The sequence below is a fragment of the Camelus bactrianus genome, chromosome 12 (assembly GCF_048773025.1).
Source record: "Camelus bactrianus isolate YW-2024 breed Bactrian camel chromosome 12, ASM4877302v1, whole genome shotgun sequence".
Classification (NCBI taxonomy): Eukaryota; Metazoa; Chordata; class Mammalia; order Artiodactyla; family Camelidae; genus Camelus; species Camelus bactrianus.
In genome coordinates, this window is record NC_133550.1 from 40,379,678 (window position 1) to 40,396,303 (window position 16,626).

General features: G+C 47.0%; 1 protein-coding gene across 7 annotated transcripts; it reads right to left on the reverse strand.

Moving 5' to 3' along the window:
• Positions 1–8,675: 8,675 nt before the first annotated feature.
• Positions 8,676–14,909, reverse strand: SOCS2 (suppressor of cytokine signaling 2). 7 transcript variants are annotated; one of them, XM_074375291.1, is made up of 4 exons: positions 14,643–14,909; positions 11,832–12,192; positions 11,037–11,078; positions 8,676–10,141 (listed from the first exon to the last, which is right to left on the reverse strand). In XM_074375291.1, the coding sequence occupies exons 2-4, from the start codon at positions 11,968–11,970 to the stop codon at positions 9,684–9,686; spliced, it is 639 nt and encodes a 212-aa protein (XP_074231392.1). In that variant the 5' UTR covers positions 11,971–12,192; positions 14,643–14,909; the 3' UTR covers positions 8,676–9,683. The 7 variants fall into 7 exon arrangements, with proteins under 7 accessions (XP_074231392.1, XP_074231391.1, XP_074231388.1 ...); XM_074375290.1 differs by lacking the exon at positions 14,643–14,909 and adding an exon at positions 14,216–14,510; XM_074375287.1 differs by lacking the exon at positions 14,643–14,909 and adding an exon at positions 13,614–13,945.
• Between the last annotated feature and the right edge of the window lie 1,717 nt (positions 14,910–16,626).

Sequence of the window (16,626 nt, forward strand, 5' to 3'; positions counted from 1 at the left end):
GTGCCTGGGATTACAAAATGTTGTAGCTTTTTCCAGTCCCCTGGAAGCCCAAGAGTTGGCTGGTTATGCAATGACTGCCTCACTGTCGTTCCTTGAACATAACAAATCCATGGCCTACTTCCCAATGCAGCTTCAAACTGGATCCTGTGGGAGCTTTCAGCCCTTGCCAGGCTCGGTGATGGAGCCCTACCTATGAATTCCGTGCACTCCCACCCTCCTAGGCTATCACGCTCAGAGGTGTGCTCCACTTTTAAAAGAGATCCAGGAAAATCCAAATATGCAAGATGAATAGATTGGGGCAGGATTATTCATGCTTCAAAATTCTTTTCATTTCACCAAAGAATCCAAGAATTGCCTTATTACTTTGCAGGTTTATTTCTTTTCTTTAATGAATTTCTTGATAGACAAAAACAAAACTAAGCTGAATGACTTCTGGTCCATTAAGGATCAATCAGAAATAAGAAAAATCCATGTAAGTGGGAAAAATGACTTGTGAAAGCATATCCTTTGCCCACAGTTTTCTGGGAGCACATCTAATATGTTGGCCAGGAAGCAAAGACAGACCTCCAGGTCCTTTGACAATGATAATCCATCCAGAGGGACACTGTGATAATGGCTGACACACATCAGATTCATGTTTCTCCATCACAACCAAGATCTAAAAACCCAAGTCCAAGCCCTGTGATTATAGGGTAGTACTCAAAGATCCACAGCCATGAGAAAACACAAAATTCTTCTAACCAGGATAAAAATGGAGTCAGCTGACTCCAGCTGTGAAAAAGTGCAGAGTTAAGAGGAAGTTATTATTTTTTCAAAATAAATGAGAATATATCATGGCACAGAGGCAAACTCTACACTACAATTTAAGTCAAAATTGAGATGCCACAGAAACACAGAGCTCGCTCCCCTCTGGCCATGCCCACCCCAATGGAGAGAGATTGCTCTTGCGTCTGGGCACTCAGGTAGGCCAGTGGACGGGACCAACAAGCATGAAGGTGCCAAAAGGCCCTGAGAGTCAGTGTTTGGTCCAAGATCAAACAACCAGAAGACACTAAGTTTTCCAATTCCCAGTTCAAGGTTCTGCCCGCCGCAGCACAACTTCCTCCTTTCCTGAGAATACAATCTGCCACTTACCTCAACCTGCCTGTTGAGGAAGCTGGCTTTCGAAGGGAAGCACGTGCCTAGGGGACCTGAAGCCCCAAACTCCAAGGCAAATGTGAGCCTGCGGACAAGGAAAGGGAGTCGATGTCTGTACCCTCCCCCTAATCTTCTCCCAAGCCACTGCCTCCTTCCCACCCCCTCACATCTAGCCACTCACACCTAACCCGTCTCCTTAACTCCACTCTTGCTTTGTTCCAAGTCATTTTCCAAAGGGCCCCTCCACAGGGATCATATAAAACACAAAACTAGTTCAGTTACTCTCCCATTTAAAAAGCTTTTATCTACTGCCATCCAGATAAAAATCCAAGCTCTTCAGCAAGGCCTACAAGATCTGCCCCAACTCACCTCTACCTCCTCTTCAACCTTTCGGGATGTTGCAGTAAAGTGTGTTACAGCTCAGTTACAGCTCAGTTGTGACAGCAACCTGGATCCCGGCGAGAGACCAAGCAGCACTTGGAGAGTTGGAGAACTCAGGTTTATTATGCCGGCGAGCCCAGAGGAGTTAACACTCCAAGCTTTGGACCCCGTCTGTAGGTTTATACAGGCTTTTATAGGCTGCCAGTCTACACTTTGCAACATCATATGCAAATAAGGTGTAACAAAAGTTGACTAATTAGGAACAAGCTTTATAGAACTGGACCAATCAGGAGTGATAGAAATGGACCAATCAGGAGTGAGCTCCATGTAAATGAAGTGCTACAAATGGACCAATCAGGACTTAATTCAGGGAACCAATAGAATCTTAGGGGTAAGTTCCACTTTCTTAGAAGTAAGCCTTTTCAGAGGCAGAAAGCGAGATATTGCCGCTGGGCCAGGGAACCGGATGGTGCTGGCAGGAGAGTCATGGCCCTGCCTTGGGTGTCCTGCTGGTCTTTTTCATGGGGCTTCCCACCTCAGGGAGAAAGATCTTCCTCACCGAGGGTCTAAAGACTCCTTTCTGCCCTTTAATACTCAGATGCAAGGCAGCTTCCTCTGAGGTCTTCTCTAACTCCTCAAAGCAGGTTGATGGCACCTTGTCCATAGGTAACTATTACTGCCTTTATCATGGCATCTCACAGTAAGTTGTTCATGTAGTTAAAGCGCCTACACAACGTGGTGTCCTGAGACGCAGAACTGGGCTTCAGAGCCCAACAAAAACCTGGGCCTGAACCCTGACTCCCTTACTCACTGGGCAGGATATTTTCTCTCTCCAAGCCTCAGTGTCATTTGCAATAAATTGGGAAATACATACCTTACCAGTTTGTTGGGAGGACTAAATGGAATGACAATGCAAGGCAGAAAACATATTTGATAGCTTAACAAATGTTAGTTCCCCTCCTCTCCATCCCTTCCCATGGGCTATAAGCGTTCCTTTCATGCAACAACATTGTTTTACTCTTTTGTATTCTTGGTGAATAATACAGTAGGCACTCAATAAATGTTGACAAAAAAATGAAAGGCAGGAGAGGGAGGGAGGAAAGCAGGTGAGGAGGAGAGGAGGGAGAAAGGAAGAAGGAAATTAAATAATGAAATGAATGAATGAAGCTAGAAGGAAAATGAGACCCTGATCTGTTAGTGCTACAAAAGTTGATGTATACACGAGTCATATGACTTTGAGAATGTCCTATCCTTCCCTACTAATAAACTCTGAAAGGATATCAGTAGATATTGTGTAACTAGGAAAAGACACTGATCAAAAGACTGGCAGATCTACCAGCAGAAGGCAGTGTAGCCCAATATAGGATTAGCACACATACTTAAAAAAAAAATTCCTCAAATAGCTCATTCCTACTATGTTCTAAATGCTGGACTTAATACAAAGAAGGATACAAATAAACTGATCTTACTCTAGTGAGGCCTCAGTTATTGAGGACGATGTAACACCTAGATCTGTGGTGTGTTGTTAAACCAGAGGGGGGAAAAGAAGCCTTACTTTATAGTGTCTGCCAATTTCTGCCAATTTCTATAGTGTGTCAATACTCCCTTCATGGATGACTTCGATCTACTAACGATATATTCATAATAACTTAGCTCACAAAATCTCTGAAGTATTTAACAATTGGGTCACAGGAGCCCTCAGCACACCACTGATTCTCCATCCCTCTTAATTTTCTCATTCTTGCCATATTTTTAGTCACTTTGTTAATTATTAACATTCTTATTGCCTGATGGACAAAGAAAATAAAATGAGAGAACAGCTGGGTTTTCTGTCCACAGTTCTAGTAAAGGAGACTGAATGGGGAGAAAGTTGCAACTGTTATAGATGTGTTTACAGGTTTCAATTATCCCCATTCTCTCTGCCCCTTATTACTGCAGATAACTGAGAAGATACCCTAATCAAATGTGTAAAACACAAACATGTTTTCTGATCAAATATAGAATCAATGGCCACAACCTGAAAATAGAAATGAGGCAAAAGAAGCTATGCTAGAAAACTGAGAAGCAAGGGTCAAGTTCATTAAACGGCAGAGGGGGAAAATGGACAGAGGACCTGAATAGACATTTTTCTAAAGAAGACTTACAGATGGCCAACAGACACATGAAAATATCCTTAACATCACTAATCATTAGGGAAATACTCATCACAACCACAAGATACCACCTCACACCTCTCAGAATGGCCATCATCAAAAATACAACAAATAACAAGTCTTGGCAAGGATGTGGAGGAAAGAAATCTCATGCACTATTGGTGGGAATGTAAATTGGTGCAGCTGCCATGGAAAACAATGCGGAGATTTCTCAAAATTTAAAAAATGCAACTACCACATGATCCAGCAATTTTTCTTCTGGGTATTTACTCAAAGAAAACAAAAACACTAAACTGACCAGATACATGCAGCCCCATGTTTGTTGCAGCATTATTTATAGTAGCCAAGACATGGAGGCAACTGAAGTATCCTTCAATGGATGGATAAAGAAAATGTGATACATATATACACAATGGAATACTATTTAGCCATTAAAAAAGAATGAAATCTTTCCATTTGTGACAACATGGGTGGACCTTGAGGGCATTACACTAAGTGAAATGAGTCAGAGGAAAACACCATGATCTCACTTATATGTGGAATCTTAAAACAAAACAAACAAACAAAACAAAGTGAAAACAGACCCACAGATACAGAGAACAGCTGGATGGTAAAGGAAGGAGATGGGCAGAGTAGGTGAAGGGAATTAAGAGGTACAAACTTCTAGTTATAAGTCAAGGGGCTGTGATACACAGCATAAGGAATATGGTCAATAATACTGTAACAACTTTGTAGGGGAACAGATGGTTACTAGACTTATTGTGGAGATCATTTCAAAATGTATTTAAACGTCGAATCGCTATGCTGTACACCTGAAATGAATGTAATATTGTACATCAACTATACTTTAATTTTTAAAAAGATGACAGAGGGAATGTTAAAAAGGGAAGTCAAACAACTCCCCCAGGCAGCAATAACATGGGAAATATTTTTCTGAATGTAAAGATCACAGCAGCTCTCTAGACCAAAATCTAAGCAGGAAAAAGCATACGGAAATAACAGAAGGGAAAATCGTTTAGCAAAATGTTAATTTTTATCTTAACATGGTTGGAAACCGGGGAGATACAAATTTTGTGAAATTCTTTGACAGAGTCCCACTCTCTCTGCCAAGAAAGGGGCTCCTTAGGAGGTATTTATGTGAGACGGACCAGGGAGGTAGCTGGCAGTGTTTCCTTCCCTCTCTCTAGGATGCTGGTGTGCCTCCCCTTCCCTCTGTTTCTAACAGAATCAGCACCACGTGAGCAATACTTCACAAAGGGTTCTCCTGATCCTTGGGGCAAGTCAGAGTTCCTGCAAGTTAAGGATGTAGTTCAGAGTGAGAGTTTCTGTCAAAGCAAGTTTTATCTTTATGGCTCAAGTAAATGTTTATTGCCGTGAACCCCATTCTCTGTGATGACACTCGTGCGACCCAGCCTCTCTCATTGACAAAGCTCCCGAAGACATAAGAAGGAAAACCCAGGTTTATTCCGTGATTTCAGCTTCCTTACTATCTAGGCATCTGGGACTCCTGGGCTTTTGAGAAGCTACTGTAGCAACAGCTGTTACTTTACTTTAGTAATAAAGTTAAGTAAACTGAACTCAAGCCACATAGAGGAAAAAATTAGAAAAATCAAAAATATGTGAAGATGAGAATACAAGGAAACCATGCCTACGTAGGAGGAGAAAAATGAAACTATCACAGAATCATTTTTTCGGAAGATACCCAGAAGGGAAGGAACAGAGGGTGTTTCCATTCCATTCAAACGAAAGGCACCTTAGTGAAGAGGCAGCTTCTGACACGTTACATTAAAAGACAAAAATGTGCCCATGACAGAAGTGTGGCAGTTGGGGATGGCTACTTGCTTTAAACCCTGAAAGGAATCAAAGAAAGGGACAAAGAGACATTTACCTTTACAGTATCCAAACTCAAGGTGAAGGGAATTAACTCGCTTTCTTTGGCGTATAATATGGTCAGTGGGGCTGTCAGATGAGCTAACAGGGTAAGGAAGAGAGTAAAGTAGGACAGAACTGAGCCATGAGGCCCAGAAGGAAGAGTGGACTTCCCTGGTGAGGACCGGAGCTGGGCATCACGGGCATTGGGCATCGCCGGCTGTGCATGAGTCTCACCTGGCAGAGGCAGAAATGAGGTCACAAAACAGCATGGATGGCAGGGTTTCGATTTTAAAACAGCAAATAGATTAGAAACATTGAGAAATGGAAATGAACAGAAAACCCTGATGTGGATCAAGGCACCACGAAAGCCAGCAGAAGCTGATTTTTCTGGATTCGGTGGATGGAGCCGAGAACCGGGAATTAGCCCACAGTCTATTCCCAAGGCCTGCCATCTAAATTTTAAAGGAAGGAAAACGTGATGTTCAGAGAACTGTAGGGCTTACAGGGTAGCCAGAGAAGAGTACCGAAGATTGAAACAAAGGGCAGGAGGGTGCAGCTTTTACAAATACTAAACCTGAGATTAAGGTATCTGTGTTCAAACACAAACTCTGCCTGGACTTGCTGGGCTGAGGGTGAGTGTGTTTGGGTGCACGCCAATCTCCTGACCGCCCGGGTCTGCGTGTCTTCCTTAGTAAAACCTCAAAACTAAACTATTTCATCTGAAACGTGCTTTCGAGCTTTAAAGTTTTAGGAAGTGAAAAACTGGGAGAGGAGAAGACAAGCCTCTTAGTAAACGAAAGGCCTAGAATGGATGACAACACCTTTTTTGCTCCAAAGGCTGGAGAAGACCTCTCAGAGACAAGAGAGGTCTCAGCACAGCTGTTAGATGTCACCACAGCCATTCAACCCCCCCAACCTCCTGTGCCTGAACCCACAGCAGAGAAGGGCACCGCCTGATCTCCGGACATTCCATCCCGTGGATTATTTGATGACGTCTCTGTCTCCCACCGTCCTACCAGGGTACAATTTTCTAAAAGCAGAGAAAATCCTTCCCAAGAAAATAAACACTCCCAAACAACTGTCCCATTCTGTTACCTATTTGGATTACATAATTGCTATGAAGTCAAGACTTTCTTACTGACACGCCAGAAAAGACCTCTCAGCTCATACACTGAACTGCCTTTTCTCCACTGTCCAAGGCCCTAAAAATCTCCAAGTCCCTAAAAAGCAGTCCCCAATGCCCACTGTGATGGAAACAAAAAATTCCACTGCCTCAACTCTGCTCAGAATGGAAACTCAGATCAAAATATTTTACATCCATGAGGAGATAGAAGATCTGTATACTATATTCTTCAACAATAACAATAATACATACCTTTACTGATGCCCCAAACTGCCCTTCATAGAATGGAGAACACTGGATATGTTTTCTGGTTCTTTTGAGGTTAATTTAGACAAGTGTACAATCTTAACTATTTCGTCTGGCCAATCTGTAAAATGGGGCCACTGATAATCGGTAAATGGCATCATTTACCAGTCACCAGGAAAAACAGTTAACCCCCTCCTGACCTAACCCTGAACTAGAAAAAGAACCACTAGGCCAAGCTGACTCAAATCCCACAGAGCACAACGCTAATTAAGACACCTATACTTTTCCGATGGAGGCAGCACTAAAAAGGCTGAGGGTTCCTTTTACTGCCTGCTCTGACTTGTTCATCTGGATCAATGTAGAAATAGCAGCAATTTGCTCTTTGTAATTCCTCTCCAGGAATAAAAAGGACTAGGATATTCCTGGAATGCCTCCTTACTCACAAATCAGAAGGCATACCTCCTAGAGACACTGTACTTCGCTCTGTTTGGTCCATGTGGAGATTAAATGAGATAATGCATGGAAAGCGCTGAGCAAGAATCTGGCACACAATAAACAATAAATCAATGATGTTAGTAATTGTTATACACACATACACAAAACCAAAACCAAAACCAAAACCAAAAACAAAACAAAAAAAAGGGAGGACTGTTTCCTGATGCCTATCAGCTTACTTGGAATAGGGAGGATTGAAACATAGGCAATAATAGTTTCACACCACACCCCAGAGATGTCTTTGCCGTCCTCTGGTTTTCTTGTAATTGGTCCCTTGCTAGTAATCATGAAGAACTTTCGACAGTGCCACAGGTAGTCACTCCCCACTCTCCACCTCTCAATAACAGCAGCAGCAGAAGGTTTGAAACAATGAGAAGAGAAATGCAAAAGACCTTAAAGAAATTCCACAAAGCCCCTTGGCACTGATCATGTGGAAGTTTTGCCAGAAAAGTCAAATATCCCACACTAAACCAGGGTTGTTGGTGGAGAAAAAGGGTAACTAAAGCACAGAAGCTGAACAACCAATGGAAAGATTATCTCCCCGTCAGAAACCAAACCCTAAGAGTCTAGTTCTTCTGTAAATTTTAGGCTACAGATAAATTCTTCCTAAGGCACACCTAGCAATCTCTTGTGTTTGGCTCTGCTGTTTGGACACGCATAGTTATGTTTTCCTTCCAGGCACAAAACCGGTTTTCAAGAGCTTCATGAAAATATTCACATTTTTCATGATATGCGATAAGCACGTTTTACTATAACTGAATTTTCTAATTCGCTTGGGGCACCTTCCCAGTGACGTACCAGAGTATACAGCTGTGCAGGACGTTTCTTTTTTTTAAGGTGGAAAAATGAATAACGTCTGGACTCCAGAGAACATGGTATATTTGCAACAGTCATGAGACTGTGGCTAAAAAATGGCCATAAAACTTTTATTTTTTATCTTGTGCTGTGTCCACTCAACCTATAAAAGGCCATGTCACAATTTTTGTAGTTTCTAAACCAGGTTTTTGTAAACACAGAGGGCATTAGTGTTATGCCTATTCAACTTGTAAAAGACCAGGCCACTTGGCAATTCTTGTAGTTTCTAAACTATGCTTTCCAAAATGCAAAGGACAAGGGTGATCCGTCGCTTTAGGAAAGGGCAAGTAACATTCTACCTCTGGCTGAGTATCTCGCTTATTTCACTCGACCTAAGTTTTTATGGCAACCCTCTATTACCAGGAAAGTGTATGTCCCCTGCCATTCAAAGTAATAAGTGCAACTTGTAAAAGTCAGGGTTTTTTTTTTTATTTGATACATTCTAATCAAATGGTAACAGCAGTAAATAAACACTTTGAAAAACAGGCAGGTATCCCCCTAGATCTGGAAGAAAATTAGGTCAAAATATTCTACATGGTAGAAGGGAGACAACTGCTGATGTCCATGGTTAGACCACTTGGAAATTTCTAAAGCCACTGCAGAAAAATCAATGGCAACAGGTGGGGACACAGTTACTTCAGGGGGTAAAACGTCTCTATCTACATGGTTTTATTAACAGGGATTGAGTTGCACCTGTATAGCATGACATTCTTGTCTTTAGCCTTAGAGGAAAAGATGAAGTCTTTTCCGTTTGCACCAGTTTGAAAATGTTCTGAAATAAGGCTCCCTTGAAATGGATTACTACAGTACTCATCCACATGAGAGAGTTCATACATGTAGTAAAAAGACAAATACAGGATTTCATGGTCACTTTTTTGGTTGATTTGGTTAATTGCATAAAATGAAGGATAAATACTCACAAGCATATCTGTTTAACAAAACTCCTAAGTACACCAGAATGCAAAATATCCAAAGTCCTAAAATAGATTCTGATCACCAGGCATACAAAACTGAAGTTAAGCCGGTGTCAGTCTGGTTCCTTCCACTTCTTCAGCACTCCCAAGCAGAGCTCTTTCTCTACTACCGGCGCTAGGACACTGCGCCTAACAGGAAGGAAGCTCAGAAAGGCATAGTGTTCTGATAAAACGTTTCTTCAGCCTTTACTTGGGACATTTGATTTTTAGCTTAAAAGGATCAACTGGTCTTGGTGAGCCTTAGGAAGGGAAGCATCACTCAGGTAAAAATATTTAGGGGACTTTTAAATATCTAGCTACCTCACCACACATTTAAATTAGATTGACTTCAGCTGTTCTGAGAATTCCACGTAGTTATCCAGAGCCGTCTCTCAAGTTTTGGTTCTCTTTTACATAGCTGCATTCGGAGATACTCTATAGGAGGCATGTTTAGAAAAAGAGAAACACTTATACCTGGAATTTATATTCTTCCAAATAATCTTTTAGTCTTGTTGGTAAAGGCAGTCCCCAGATGGTACCAGTACATTTGTTAATGGTGAGTCTACAGAGATGCTGCAGAGGTGGTGCTGATGTGTAGAGAGGTTTGGTCAGATAAAGGTGAACAGTGCCGTTCCGGGGGGCTTCTGGGCCCGTCCGCTTATCCTTGCACATCTGAACATAGTAGTCGATCAGATGAACCACACTGTCAAATTGTTTAAGCTTGGACTTGACACATATGATAGAGTCCAATCTGAATTTCCCATCTTGGTATTCGATGCGAAGATTAGTTGGTCCAGCTGATGTTTTAACAGATATTGTTAGTAGATAGTCTGAATGCGAACTATCTCTAATCAAGAAAGTTCCTTCTGGTGCCTCTTTTAATTTCTCTTTGGCTTCATTAACAGTCATACTTCCCCAGTACCAGCCTGGGGTTTTTGTTCAAAAAAAAAAAAAAAAAAAAAAAGGAAAGAAACAAAGAAAGAAAAGAGGGTAAAGTAGTTATTATAGAGAATTTTTAAAATAGAGCAAGTACTTGGCAACAATTTTTCTAGCCCTAAAAAGAGGTTTGCAAGTGCAAGTTTCCCAGAGGCTACCATAAATACTTTCTGTAGAAACTGAATGAAAACATAGGTCCATTTTCTTTTCCCAAACTGTGAGCCAGTTTTCTTTTTTAAAAAGTAACTTTCTGTAGCTGTTCTTTAAACTCTCTTAAGATTTTTCTCCTAAGGAAACAAAAGAATGTTTCCAATATGACACACTGGCTGTCCAAGACTGATGCTCCTACACTATTCAAGCAAATCAAAGATTTAAAGTAAACTGGAAATAAACCAGAAGTTAGAAATAAAAGCCATGCCCTTAAAAAGTGGAAAACCCAATTCCTGTAATTCCAACAGAGTAAAAACAGAAACAACCTTTTGGATGGTTGGTGTCCACCCCCACTCTCCCTAAACCTGTTAATGACTTGCATACATCTCATTTCAAAGCCCTGGAAAGCACCACTATTTACTGGTTTTAAACGTGCAGTTCTAGAACAATAGCTTCTGTTTGCCGTTTTGACTACAACTACCTTATCAGCCATTGAGAAACGAGAAAGCCTAATTAATAATTAGTACTTCAAGTTTACAATCTTCCATAAACTCTTGGGACTTTGCCCTAATCCAAATCCAATCACAACCGTCGGTCACCCCAGCATTCTCTGCCTGCACCTCCTCCCTGGCCCATCCAGTCTTCAAAAAGGACTTATCGACCTTTTGCCTTTTAAAAGTTTGAACAATGGTCCTTCACCTCCCCCAACCCCCACAAAGAAAATTGCTGGGATACCTGCAATCTGCCGGTTCCTCCCGCTGGGGGAAAGCCCGTGGCCTGCACGGAAAGACCGGAACCGCAAGTGAAGGGACTTTTCCCTCTCCCTAGTGCTACCAAAACTTCAACTTTGCCCCAAACGTAAGTTTTTAGGATCCAGATTTTGAAAGTCTGCATGGTCTGCCAGAATTTTTTTTTTCAATCTTTTCTTCTGTCAGATGCCGAGAGACCACAGCGTAAAGCGCAAGAATGCACGTAAAACAAGCAAGGCCACTCTCGGCGGGGGATTCTCAGTCCGCGCTCCTCCGGCCTCTGTGGCAGCAGCCTGCGCGGCAATCTGTCCGTCCCTGAACTTGGTCGCCAAGATTCCAGGCTGCAGCGGCTGCCCGGCCCGGGAGCCGGATGCAGCTGAAGCTGCTGGCAGCGCAGCGCCCTTTCGCCGCTCTCGCACCCCTCGGACAGGAAAAGCGTCGGGCACTATCTGCGGCTAGGGTCTGGGCCCGAGTGCCGAACCCCAAGCAGCCGCGATAAATAGTTAAGGTTCCACAGCCTTAAGAGGCGATTTCCCAGGAGCGACTCTCGTGCTCTAAACTCCCCTAGGCCTCTGAGTCCCTCGAGAACCACTTTTCTTTCGCATTCCCAAGGATCCAGGGCCGTGCGGGCATCCTCTTCGCAGTCCCCCGCCCTGCGGAGGGGAAGGGAAGCGACTGCTTCCCACGTCGGCCCCACTTCCCAGCCTCTCCAGCACAGCCTCAGCCGCGTCTCTGGGGAGGCGCCCCCTCTCGCACGCGTCGCGGCCAGTCCGCTCCATACCTGTTTGACTGAGCTCCCGAAGGGCCTTCGCCAGACACGCCGCCTCCGGGGACGGCTCCTCCGCCGATCCCGAGGTCCCCCACTGTCCCTGCGTCCCTTCTGCGCCATTCCCGGAGGGCTCGAGGCACCGCAGGGTCATGGGAGAAGGGTCACGGCGGCAAAGACAGGTGGCCGCCCGAGCTGAGGTCAGAGAGGGGCACGCGTCCTTCTTGGAAGTCAGTGGGAACCCCAAAACGAATCCCTGAGGGGTCCCCGAAATGCTGGTGGAGGAGGAGGAGATGGGGAGCTGCTGGTTCTTCCTCCCCGGGTCCTGGTGCACGGATGGCAAAATCCCCCGCAGGCGCGGTCACGCACAGTTTGCCTACAAAGAGAAAGTGGAGGGTTGGGTCAGTCGGAACTGGACCCCAGCGGCTGGGGTGTGGGTGGAGGGACAGATACGTGGAAAATCCCGGGGACGACTCCGCGTCTGTACTCCTGCACCATTTAACCCCAAGCATCCAGTTACTGCCCTCGCCCGCTCTACAGAAAAAAGGATAAAGAGAGAGCATGGATCCAAGACGCAAGAGTTGAGAGGGGCTGGTGAGCAGGGTAAGGGTGAGGAGCGGGTGTTTTCCCGCCCAGGGCCGCTAGCTGAAATCGCAGACTAGAAAAGCAGAGTCACCTGCGGGTACGGTGGTAAATAGGCCCTAGTCAAGGACAAGTAGAAAAAAATTTAAAGGAAAGAACAGAAGTCCCCAAATTGGCACTCCTATCTCACACTCCGCACAGCCCAGAGAGCCGCAGAAGGAAGCACCCCGCACAAACCTAGTTCCCCGCCCTACAGCGCCTCTGGGCTCCCAGGGCAGAGCCCGCAGCCCCGGGCGCAGAGGCGAGGAAGCTGCGGCAACCCTGCCACACAGGCTGCCTCGCTCCCCTCCCCCGCACTTTCCGGCGCTCGCTTGGGGCAGGGGTGGGGGGCGCCGTGGCCACAGCTCCCGAAGCCCGGCGGCTGCTTCTGTTGCCGCCGCGGGCGCTGTCGAGGAATCAGCCCGAGCGCGCAGCCTTCGCGGGGACTCCGAACCTCGACCAGAGCCGGGGCGGAGCAGGAGGCAGCGTGAGCAGCGGGACGTGCTAGACAACCAACGCCGAGCCCTTACCTCGGCCCCAGCCGCTGCCGCCGCCTCCGCACCAGGCAGTCTCCCTAGCCGACATGGGGCGGGGGAGACGGGAGGGGCCCGGGAGGAGGGGTGTCTGCCCGAGTTTCCCCTGTTGACTTTTAATTTGGGAACGAGATGCCTGGGGGTGCAACGAGCCCTGCGCTCAGCGGCAGGGGCGGCCGGAGCTCTCTACGCAGAGGGCAAACATAAGCCCCAGGAACCACCGCCTCAACCCGCCGGGCTCGGACACCCCCTCCGGGCTCAGACACCCCGGATCCAGGGCAGCCACTTAGTTTCCCTCCGGCTGCGACCAAGGAGATGGGAAGGAGAGAGGGAAGGAGGAAGGAGCCAGGGCGGGAGGCGGGCGAGTGGGGAGGAGCGGGAGATCAGGTTATTAGGAGGATTATTAATTTGGATGGCATTTTAGAGGAGAAAAAAATAAAAAAAACTCTGGAGACTTCTAGACGCTGGGAAGGAACCGGAGAAAGAAGGCAGTAGCTCTCGGCCTCGGGGTAGAACCGCAGCTCGGACTCTTCCCCGGCAGCTCCAAACTACGGAAGCCAAGTCTGCCCGGGCTCGCGGCCGCGCCCGGGTGCCCTCCCCAGCTCTAATAGGGGCGGAGCCGTCGGGCTCCCCGGACCGGTACCTGCCACCAGCCCCGGCCCGAGCTCCTCCGGCACCCCAGCTGCGGGCGAAGGGGATCTTGAGGCTGTGCGCCCGGGGCTCCGGCGCGAACTCTCCGCTGCCCGCGCAGCACCAGTGGCGGCGGGCAAGGAAGCTCATGCTTCAAGGGAAGCCCAAGGCCCGCGAGCCGCAGCGGCGGCGAGACTAGAGTTAAACGTCTGTCCACAGAGCGATGTGTACGCTCGACTTCCCAGACCGACGCGCCTCCCTAGCTCCCCGCCTCCCTCCCTGGTCCGCGCTCCCCGCGCGCCCTGCCCGGCGGCTGCGGAGGCCGCTTTCCAGGAACTTTCCAGGAATCCGCCTCACGTGACCGCGGCCCCCGCTACTGCTTTAAAGAGCCTCTTGCGCTAATGCGCAGGCTTCGGGGGAGACGGACTCAGAGCGCTCTCCAGGGCCGGCCGGGGTTGGGTGGATGCCTGGGAATCTGCCCTCCTCTGACCCTACGCCTCGGAGTGCTCGGAAACGCGCAGGAGAAGCCCCCAGCCGCCACCGTCAGGGTTTCAGCGGCCGGAGCCTGCCCCCAACCCGTGCCAGCTGTGTGCGGAGGTTAAGCGGATAGCAGACCTCCTCGCCCCTCGGTCCTCCGTACTGAGGGGTAGTGGTCTTTTCCATCCCTCCGCGCCTTCTCGGAGCGACTCTCCAGGCAGCACATTCTGTGAAGGGGGGTGGTGCAGGAGAAACTGGAGGTCCTCAGAAATGGCCCCTCCCGCTCTGACACATTAATGGGGTGGGGGAGCCGCCTCTCCAGCCCCCGCGCCCACGCCTGGGAGTCCCGGGGAGCGGGCCGCTGGCGGGCCTCTCTGCCCAGGTCTTAGAGGGCTGCCCGGGGGCGGAGAGCAGCGCCTCCTTAAGCGGCGCTGGCCGCTCTCAGTCCCCTCCCCCCGGAGGTCCTGCTCGCGATCTCCCGCACCCGCCCTGCCCGGCTCCTCCCTCCCTCCTACTCTCCGCCCCACCGTCTCCTTCCGGCAGCCCGGCAGCCCTACGGACTCACCTGCGCGGACTGCAGAGGGGTTGCCTTGGCCAGTGCGCTCTTGTGGTCCTGGGTGGCCGGTCTCGGTGTTCGCAGTCCGGAGAGCGCTCGGCTCTGCTATTTGCCGCAGAGCTGGCGCCCGAGGACCGGGAATGCGGAAAGATCCCGGCTTTTCTTCCCTGCTCGGAGACCCCCACCTCCTCCCACCTGGTTGGAGGCCACCTGGCCTCAGTTGAAACTCATTTTCTTGCCTGCACGTTCGCCCCCGAAATGTGACCGACTTTAAATGTGACCTACTTTTTAAAACTATTAACACTTACGGGGAAACCGGATCCAAAATTTCGATAACCATTTTTCTTTTAAATACTATTCTATTGCATCACTACTCAAAAGCTTGAAAGGTCAATGGCCACTTTTAGTTGAAGCGTTGGCTATGGGGAAGTTGGGCGAGGAAGGAGGAGGGGACTTGGGGGACGCGCGGCTCACAAACCGTGCTTGGTGCCCCCCCTGCTGGCTCTCCAAGGAAACGTAAACCAGCTCCCAGCCTTCCAGCAGGGAGTCCTGAGCAAATCGGTTTTCTCAATAATTTGCCTGGTTTTGAGTAAATAACTATGCAAACGGTAGATTAGCCGGAGGTGGGGTGGGGGCTGACATTTCCCAGCTAACAAAGCGTTTTGTCAACGATGGAGTCGCGTGCACGGAATGTTTTGTTTCTTACACTCTGACATGGAGGACGGAGCTAACTAAACCCTAGTTGAAACTCTCTGTAAAGGAGCTGAATAATTTCGCACAAGTCGTTTACCATGCTTGGATCCTGAGCCTTTTCTATGAAATTAAGGGGCAGGACTTTCTTTGGTTCTGGGAGAGGGACTGGGATGAGTGAACAAATAAGATTACATGTGGAGTCTGCGTGTAGTCCAGAATCTTTAAGAACCACATCTACTAGCGTTCACTGTGCTCTAAATTATTCCATACAGCTTCTCCTTCCTTGGCAGAGAATCGCTGAAGAAGTGTATACCCACTTTACTGCAGTTTAAGTTAAAATATTTATTTTTAATTTTACAAAGATAAAGTAATTCTAATCATCAGTTGAAATGAATCTGCCAGCATCCCTTCTTAAATGTGCTTTCCTGTTGGCTCCTAAAGGTCTTTGCTCACACCCTACCGTCTTCCTGGAGTGCTCCTCCCCAGACTGGGTGCATGGCAGACTTTCATCATTCTTGGCCCAGCTCAAAGTCACTTCCACAGAGTCACTGTCCACAAAAATTACAATAAGCACAATGCTGGCTATACAGGCACCAAACTTTGTACCAAAGCAGGATTTTCGACTTCTGTTTCTGAAATGTTTCTCAGCAATGCCCAGCATGTTGTTGACTTTTAATCTCCAAGAAACACATATGGGAGTCACTTAGGAAAATGTTTATGGGATCATGTTAAGTGGAAAAAAAAAGTAGAATATGAAATTGTATTGACACTAAGATTTCAACTATATAAAATAATGCATGTGGGCAAAAATATAATGTGGAGAAATGAAAGCAGCTGTTTTTAAGGTAAGAAGATATGAGTGAATTTTTAAGTTTGACTTTCCGAAATTTCTGATGTAGTCTCTGTTGTCCCATAATTGCATGTGGGTGTCTTCACTTAGTCTAAGGGGGTAGGGTGTAGTTTGTAGAACTGTCAGACCGCTCTTCCGAACCCTGGACACAACATTACCCTTCAAATGTCTAAGCATCTCCAGTTTGATAGGGCCCAAACTGAGACCTGGATGACCCATCCGTCCTTTAAAAATAAAACAAAAATAAAGCTAACCCTCCTGAATCCTTCCCCATCTCTGAAGATGTCAATTCCTATCTTCACTTGCTCTGGCCAACAGCCTTAGAGTCATCCTTGACTGCTCATTCCCACACACCCACATCCCACCTGTGGGCTAATCTTTTGACTTTCATTTCACAATAAACCCAGGATGGAAGCACTTGCCACCATCTCCACCTCACACCAGTGCAAG

Bases quoted from the DNA above. Each gene is read 5' to 3' on its own strand.
- SOCS2 (XM_074375291.1), bottom strand. From the start codon at position 11,970: ATGACCCTGCGGTGCCTCGAGCCCTCCGGGAATGGCGCAGAAGGGACG. The intron at 11,079-11,831 runs GTATGGAGCGGA...CTTTCCGTGCAG, and splicing joins TCGGGAGCTCAGTCAAACAG to GCCACGGGCTTTCCCCCAGC. The intron at 10,142-11,036 runs GTATCCCAGCAA...CAAAAACCCCAG, and splicing joins GAGGAACCGGCAGATTGCAG to GCTGGTACTGGGGAAGTATG.